The sequence below is a fragment of the Nannobrachium achirus genome (genome assembly GCF_963921795.1).
Source record: "Nannobrachium achirus genome assembly, chromosome: 17".
In the NCBI taxonomy this organism is placed as follows: domain Eukaryota; kingdom Metazoa; phylum Chordata; class Actinopteri; order Myctophiformes; family Myctophidae; genus Nannobrachium; species Nannobrachium achirus.
This window is the reverse complement of record NC_137824.1, coordinates 6,654,245-6,662,959: the sequence shown is the minus strand read 5'-3', so window position 1 is coordinate 6,662,959 and position 8,715 is coordinate 6,654,245. Positions and strand designations below refer to the sequence as shown.

The 8,715-nt window shown below is 39.8% G+C and overlaps 1 protein-coding gene across 1 annotated transcript; it reads left to right on the top strand.

Annotated features, from left to right (window-relative positions):
* The first annotated feature begins 3,238 nt into the window (after window positions 1-3,238).
* LOC308301532 (cytoskeleton-associated protein 5-like) lies at window positions 3,239-8,170 on the top strand. Its single transcript, XM_080745544.1, has 8 exons — window positions 3,239-3,603; window positions 4,281-4,411; window positions 4,739-4,893; window positions 5,186-5,320; window positions 5,459-5,621; window positions 6,341-6,438; window positions 6,543-6,705; window positions 7,983-8,170. Exons 1-4 carry the CDS (start codon window positions 3,502-3,504, stop codon window positions 5,302-5,304), a joined length of 507 nt encoding a protein of 168 aa, XP_080601670.1. The 5' UTR covers window positions 3,239-3,501; the 3' UTR covers window positions 5,305-5,320; window positions 5,459-5,621; window positions 6,341-6,438; window positions 6,543-6,705; window positions 7,983-8,170.
* The last annotated feature ends 545 nt before the right edge of the window (window positions 8,171-8,715 follow it).

The window sequence follows — 8,715 nt, the reverse complement described above, 5'->3', positions numbered from 1 at the left end:
GCGTGCGTTGTGGCAGCGTTGACAGTGTTGACATTTGCAATGGTTGTTCTGTCCTCAGATGGAGGTGTGTGAAGAGAAAGCTGCTGCTGTCCTTCCAGCGTCCTGCGTGCAGCAGTTGGACAACTGGAAGGAGAGGCTGGCTGCCATGGAGGAGCTCCTTCAGGTCAGTAGTCAGAAAAACCCTGCTATACAGTATTTAAACATCACAAAGTGGGTGCCGTGACGCAAGGCCAGGGTGGCCTCGGAATACCTTCATAATATTTGACTTTGTAAAACCTGAGTTGCACTTCACTTGGTGCGTCCTGTTTTCAGTCTACACCAAATCTCAAAAATGGTAGAGCTGCAAGCTCTCAACGCGACACGTTGTGATGCATTGTGAGAAAGTTATTTTTAATCTGTCCTAATGGTAATGTATATTCTAATTTTTCCTTGTGACATACTGTATCTTGGGGGGGTGGGTATTTACATATTTGCATAGCATGTGAAGTTTCCATAAAGTATCCATGTAATTCTTATTCAGGGTTGCCTCTGAAGTTATTTGCAGGGGTGACCTGAGACAAGTTTGAAAACCACTGCTGTATACATATTTTGTTGTTGTTCAGTCTGCAAAAGACTTTGTTTTTGTGTAGACGGTGGAGCAGATTGATGGCAGTGAGACTCTGTAAGGCTCTGGTCAGCATGCTGTCCAGGAAACCAGGATGGAAGAGACCAACTTCCAGGTAGCTTTACTGCCTTTATACTAGTCTATACTATATAATACTGTATAGATATACTTTATACTAGTCTATACTATATACTACTGTATAGATATACTTTATACTAGTCTATACTATATACTACTGTATAAATATACTTTATACTCGTCTATACTATATAATACTAGATAGATATACTTTATACTAGTCTATACTATATAATACTAGATAGATATACTTTATACTAGTCTATACTATATAATACTTGATAGATATACTTTATACTAGTCTATACTATATAATACTAGATAGATATACTTTATACTAGTCTATACTATATAATACTAGATAGATATACTTTATACTAGTCTATACTATATAATACTAGATAGATATACTTTATACTAGTCTATACTATATAATACTAGATAGATACTGTAGATAGAGACATTTTGTGCAAATCTTGAATATACTTTTGAGTGAACATTTTTGACTCAAAGCTTTGCTTCTGGTGGGTCCCTGGAGAAAAATATTTTGCGATAGGGTCTGCGGAGAAAAAAATTGTATCTGTGGTAGTGTCAAGGACCCCTAGAGTTTTACCCTTTTCAGAAAACCTTTAGGATTTAGAAGACATTGTGAGGTATTTTTCATGTCTTAATGCGTTAATAGCCTTGCTATGAGTGAATCAGGTTTGACGTCAAGGCAGCCCAGTTGAAATAAGCTTCTGACTGCTACGGAGGATCACAATTATTTGTAGCTGAGCACTCATTGAAGGAAGGACATATGCATGCATGCATATGCAAAACCCCTAGTTTGGCCCCTCACATGCTACTTAAAGCATATTTATTTTGGTGTGTTTTATCCTGTATAGTTAAGTTCATGGGACCCCAACTTTCAGCAGCTGTAACGGATTCTCCTAGGGAAACTGAATTTCCGTCTTTGTGAGATGTGTTACTAGACACCTTTACAAACACATTGGTGAAGACATTTTTTGGTAAGTAATTTATTCCAGGATTTGACCCTATTCCCGAAGATATCCCCCGACTGTCACACAGATGCAAGGCCAGTCCGCTCCGCGTGATTCCTAAACCCACCAGGCTTGAGTTAAGACCCGCCTCGCGGAAACGCGAGGACTTCCAGGAGTGGCTGAAATCCCTGCCTGACACATGGAGGGTGGATAAAGTCAGAGGCATGAAGACTTGTACTTGAGAAAAGCCTGCATTTGCACAATGCACAACTATTAATTTCTCACTACAGTGCTCAAAATAAACTGCTAAAAAAACTTGAAACTGACTGTGCTTAATAAAGGGAAAACTTTGTAACTTTGCTAAAGAGAAAAACGTACTGAGAAAGCTATTAATTTGTCACTACTGTGCTCAAAATAAAAACTCTTACTGATTATCAGTTAAATTGTTATGTTTTGGATATGGCTTTGGGCCTATTATGCTGCGTATATTATTGTAATGGATCAGTAGGTAGTAGGTACTTTGCACTTGAGCGAGCAGCGCTAACGTTCATGGGCACTTTCATACTTAAGATTATCGAGAGGAGGCGGGTCTTAACTCAATCCTGGTGGGTTTAGGAATCACGCGTCCGCTCCTGCACCCATCAGGGGCTCTGCTGAGGGGCTGAGGGCCCATCAGGGGCTCTGCTGAGGGGCTGAGGGCCCAGCGGAAGGAGAGGAGGCTGAGAACCAAGACGAGGAAGAGGGAGACGTCATGGATCTGCTGCCACGCACTGACATCAGGTTAGCCTCTCAACACGTTTGTCCAATGACGGTAATGGCAGTAGTTTTCATTACCAGCGGGACATTGTCTATTCAGAGGTGAGAGTGATGAGTTGCACTATTGGATGGGGCGTTGGGTTGCAAGTGGCACCCCTGCTCCATGCCGACACCACCCTGGGGACACACCAATGTACACAGGGGCCATCTGACTCACCCAGAACTATTTTCAAACCATCTTAATCTGTATAATGCATTTCATAGTACTCTTTATTTGAATATACTTTAAGGAATCTCCATATGGAACTGCATCTTTTTATGCAGTGTAAAATACGCTTATAGAGAAGATCAGAATGCTCTTTAGTGAAGTGAGTGAAGTGATGTCTGTCTTATTGCCTGCTCCAGCGCCTGGAAGCTGACAATGATGCCATAGTGTCCTGCCTAGACCTGATCCTCAAGTGGTTCACACGCGTGTATCAAAACAGCATCCTGGTATCGCCAGTGGAAGCTTGTGATTGGCTGAACCGAAGGTAGGGAGCGCTCCGTTGTGTTCCCTTGGATCACGCGGAGGTGACAAAATTCAGGGGGGCTGAATATTTACTATTCTGTCCATAACGGCACATAAGTCGGTAACGGCTCTGAGTCGGCTCAAGCGACCGTTGCAACGCTCGACTATGCGATGTTTCATAACATATAATCATAAACATTCTATATTTATAAGGTCAAGTATTATACTTAATAATTGGGACTAATTAAGCATTATCATAGTTATAATAGGCCTACAATTACAGTAGTTTAGGCATTTTGGTTTGATAAGGTTGTGGGCAGAACAATTTGTCCTTATTATGTTATTTGACTATTTTTACTTAAATTATAATTAAAGACACTTCATAGTGAATTAGTGATTATAATAAATAGCCTATGTCATGATTGCTAGATCAGATTGTGTTTATAATATAATGCCGGCGTGCCTCCGTCATCTCCACCGAAAACAAGCGCTCCCCCCTTGTTCCATTGTCGAAACCGGGGTGCTGTTTTGATTCACGTGGTTCACACTACGCTGCTTTGACACCAACACCACTGATGAAGGCCCTGGAGTTCCTCCAGCTCCTCTTCCTCTCACTCAGCGAGCAGAAATACCACCTCAGTGATCTGGAGGCCTTCATTCAATACCTTATCCTCAAGGTTTGTGTTTGCATCAGGCTTTTTTAAGTACTGGGTGTGACATGTTCTTGCCCTAGAACATGTGTCCCATGTGTAGGTGCAGGTTGTGATCGTAAGAGTTGCACTATTTAGCCAGGTGGTTGCATTGCTAACGGTGGCCTGTTCGCACACAACAGAAAGACACTACTTAAAGGACAACTTTAGTTTTTTACAACAAGGGTTCATATTTTAGATTGTAATTAAATAATATAAAAGATGAGTGTTAAAATTATTTAATTTACTTCTTTCTATTGTTTTAGAGATTCTTATTTCAGTGGTTGGGGGCATGCGTACAAGTGGCTAAATATGTGATTTTACACAGAATAAGCCCATTTCCAAGATACAACGCAACCTTTCATAGTTGGATGTGACTTATGGGGGCTAGAAGTGTTACTGTAAATAGCAGTAAAGAAACTGCTGGCGTATTGTGTCTAAAAATACGCATGCCCCACATTTTAGCACGGTAAACACGATAAAACAATAGAACAAAGCAAATGAAAACATTTTAACACTCACTTTTTCTTTTCCCTAATTACAATCTAAAATATGAACCCTTGTTGTAAAAAAACAAAGTTGTCCTTTAAATGTTCTGCATCAGTACCTCATCTACTCTAGATTTCTCTATACATGCTGTATTTGTTGTTTTTCTTCTTTGGAAGATGGGTGAATCCAAGGGATGTGGTGAGGAAAGATGCACGTGCCATCATGGGTATGCTTTGCCTTCCAGCAAAACCTTTCCCTATGTCATGGATGGAACCAAGTCTAAGAACTCCAAGCAGAGAGCAGTGAGGTTAAATATAATTGATTTCATCTGTTATCAACCAGACAAATTGGCAAACAAGGCACTTTATTGTTCATGCCCTTGACCACCATGCACTGTAGGTTTAAAGCACCCTACTGCATATGATATTGTCTATTCTTCACACAGCTATACATCTAACATAACATGTATCCTTTCACATTTGTCGCTCCTTTAGGCATTCTTGTATGTTTAACTTGCCTGAGTAATTGAGTCAGTGTTGGCCAAAAATCAGGTATATAATACATCTATTAAAGCATATTTAATACGATAGCCATTGAATAACATTTAATATTTTTTTCCCCTCTCTCCATGCAGAATGTCTGGAGGAACTAGGCTGTCTCATGGAGCAAAAGCACTCAAGGCCATTTCTGTTCACATGGGAGACAGAGACGGTGCACAAAGCAGCTCTGAAAACCATAGTTGTGGTGTACAACATATCTGGAGAGCAGGTTTACAAACTCGTTGGCTACGTATGTACCTTGCTGTCCCTCTCCTGAGAACCACTGTCAGTCTGTCACAACCTACTTAATTTCACAATGCTTTTGGCTTCAGTAATTGTATGTTTCATGAATATTTGGTTTTATTGTAAAACCCAGAGTTGCCCCTGAAATGAAACTAACCTGCCCAATTTTAAATGGGGAAAATACTATTACTGCATGTTTTGCCCTTCGCCTCCTGTATATTTATAATGCTATCAGAAGAAACAGGGTTACGATATGCCTGCAGCCACAATAAGAGTGTCATGCCTTTACTTGTCCCTAGTTGCCAGACAAGGACATGAGCGTGCTGGAGGAGAGGATAAAGCGCTCGGCTCCCCCGTCCAACGACAAGGCACCCGGCACCAGCCTGCTGTGCAAACCAGCTGTCGACAAACCCACTAAACTCGGGTAAAACAAGGTGTGCTATGATGAGGAAGATGTGGCTTTCAGTAATTTTGGTTTAATTTCTTTATTTGTAGTCCTGTGATCATGATGCTCTCAAAAGGCTAAGCACTGTTCAATGCATGTGGTCAAATGTTTTGTTCCATGTCAGCAGTGGGCTTCAAAGCCAGAGTTCCCACCAGGAATTCAGCCTGGACCTTCCAGAGGAGCTCGACAGTAACCTCTCAGTTGCAAAGGAGCAACCAGAGCTGGAGGATTACAGTTTTGATAACTTGGACTTGGAGCCTCTAAACATCCTTGTGTCAACTTTGATGATGGTGAGGGCCACTATATTTCCTCCTTCACTCCAGAGGGCCACGTTGCATATTGTTACATCCTACTTTGTTTCTTTCTAGTTTCTCATACAAAAGAAGCAAAAAATAGCTGATCTACAAGCTCAAAACGCATCGCGCTGCGATGCGTTTTGAGCTTGTGGATCGGCTATTTTTGCTTCTTTTGAATTGGAATCCTGAATTATTTGTTGTTATATTTGTATTGGGATCCTGAAATGTAACATTTTGATTTAATTACAAACACATTTAGTTATATACTCATGTTAACTTTATGAACCTAAATACAAATACCGTACCTACATTGGACATAAAATAAATACATTTGAATACTACTATACTATTTTAATATGACTATACTAGTCATTAAGCTACTAATATAGACAGAATTAAAGCATGTCATGTTTGGAATTGTAACAGCTGAAATCAATAATATATCAGTATTCCTGTATTAACCAGCGGGGCGCATTAAGTGAAGGTGGGGGCCGCATGTGGCCCCCGGGCCGCCAGTTGCCCATGTATGAAGTAAGGAGTCTGCAATGCTGTCACTTTTGTATGTGGTGTTCACAGAATGTGCTTATTGGCAGGCATAACACAAGCATCATGCTGCCCTTGACTCTTTTATTATTAACCCACTCTTTAAATTATACAAGGGAACACATGTCCACACACTTATCTTGTCTTATAAATGTAATTTCTTTTTGTAGGACGAAACAATTTTTCGCTCCAGTGCGCAAGGTCAATGCAGGTCTCAGTGGCCGCATCAACACCAGACGTTCACACCAGCATGGAAGCCCTAATCCAAGTATGAACACAAACCATTTCCATCACAACTCCCCTTCTAACACAGTCACAAATGTATAGGGAGAAATATGGCCCTAACAATTAATTTTACTTTTTGTTACACAGATGGACGAGGAGTTCCGCAAGAACAGCAATTCAGAGGTTTCCCTTTCTAAACGCTGCTCTGTTCCAGCTGCGTCTCATCCACAGCGCCCACCTGGCCAATCAACGTGTGTCCAGAAGAGACATCTCAAAGTTGTACAGCTGCATTAGCATCAGTATCTTGTCTGTGAGTACTGGGTGCTAAATGACCCCATAATATGCACACTGTCACCTCAGTCACTCTTCAATGTCAAAACCTTTCCACCATAACTATTTATTACATTTCATTAGAAGTATAACATTTCCAGTCACCAACAATAGATGACTGGACATCTATTAGACATGCACTAGAACAGGGGAGCCCAAAAGGTAGACTGTGATCTACCAGTAGATCACCAAGAGTGTGCAGGTAGATCACATGACATGCCTCTAAAATATCATTAAAATATAAAAAGAATATATCAATATGACATCAAGAAGGGCCTGTCAGCTCCCTTCATGGCTTCTAAAGTAGGCAAACCTCCAATGAAATACTTTGTTCAAGAGTCAGTAGCATTACAAGGAACCCCAAAACCTACCACTTCCTTATAGAATGGGATGAAGACATTTGCCTCAGTATTTCCCATTTCCCCCTTACAGTATGTGTGTTTGTCTAAAATGTAACGCCAAAATGTGCTGCTATTCCAAAGCCCCCCTCAGGCCCTCAGCTAAAACATGTTGGATCGGTAGATCATGTTGAGCTAGTCATTTTAAAAGTAGATCTCACGTCAAAAATGTGTGGGCACCCCTGCACTAGAAGGTAGGTTTAATGTTCCTAAAGTGAAAAGCTCTGTTATACAGAAAACTGTCATTTATAGATCTATTGTATGGTGGAATGCATTGCCAGGTTATATTATTGAAGCTAATACTAAAGAGGTTTTTAAGAGGATGGTAAAATGGTACATTACAATATTCAGTCTGAGTGATCTGTTTTTGCATTGGCTGCTTTGTTTCTGGGCAACTTGTATTTTCTTCATCTATAATTGGATATTATTAAAATAAATGTAAGAATAATGGTAACCCTTTATCATGAAAAATATTTGAAATTAATTTACAAAAATGTACTTAACTTCTGTAAATGAGCTATTGTCTGTATGATGTGTACTGTATGTGGTGTGATGGTGCTACTGGGATTCATAATAAAGTAACTACACTGCTCAAAGAAATGAAGGGAACAAAATGTTCCCTTAATTCTTTGAGCTTTCTTTGAACATACTACAGTATACAATACTCAAATAAATTCAAATAAATTAAGGGAACATTTTGTTCCCTTCATTTATTTGAGCAGTATATTCAATTATCTTTGCTAGGCAGCTGTCGCTTTATACAAAACCTACAGTACATGTATATTGAGCAGGATTTTACCATGTGTCAAGCACAGCTCTCTAGAACGGTATTGAGTGTGATCTCCTCTCCTCTCCCCAGGTATTCAACACAGAGGTGCTGGCCCAGCAAGTGAAAGACCTGAGAGAGGGCATGGTGACTGTGCTGTCAGACAACAGAGTGAACCAGCTCTCAGATGGAGTGCAGGTCACCCGCTCTGTTAAACTCATGGGAATGCTTCTCTTGAAGGCCGATCAGACAAATATACTCGCGTAAGTGTGTGCATTCAATTGGTCCTCTATTTGTTATTTTGGTTTGAATTCCGATCCAACATTGGGGTCAAATGTAGCATTCACTTAATCTACTGTACGTTTATCAGTGGTGGAAAAAGTACTCAATTATCTCGAGTATCAATACTGCAATGTAGAAATACTAAGTATCAATACTGCAAACTAGACACTGTTACAAGTCCTGAATTCTACATTTAACTTAGTAAAAGTGCAAAATATGTATTGGCTCAAAATGTATCAAATATAAAAAAAAAAAAAAATCCTTTGAAAATGTCCAAAATGTATATACCGTAGGGCTGAAGTGGTTAATGTATATTTTGGAATGATAATCAAAACCTACAAAGTAACTGTTTGTCAAATGAAGTGGAGTAAAAGTACAGTATTTGTCTCTCAGATGTAGTGGAGTAGAGGTTAAAAAAAAAAACTATTGGAAATTGGAAATGCTCAAGTAAAGTACAAATGCCTCAATTGTACTCAAGTAACTGTATTCCCTTCAGTCTATAGCAGTCATTTCATATGTTCAGTCTATAGCGGTCATTTCATAT

Bases quoted from the DNA above. Each gene is read 5' to 3' on its own strand.
- LOC308301532 (XM_080745544.1), top strand. From the start codon at position 3,502: ATGAAGGCCCTGGAGTTCCTCCAGCTCCTCTTCCTCTCACTCAGCGAG. The intron at 3,604-4,280 runs GTTTGTGTTTGC...CTTCTTTGGAAG, and splicing joins TTCAATACCTTATCCTCAAG to ATGGGTGAATCCAAGGGATG. The intron at 4,412-4,738 runs GTTAAATATAAT...CTCTCCATGCAG, and splicing joins TCCAAGCAGAGAGCAGTGAG to AATGTCTGGAGGAACTAGGC.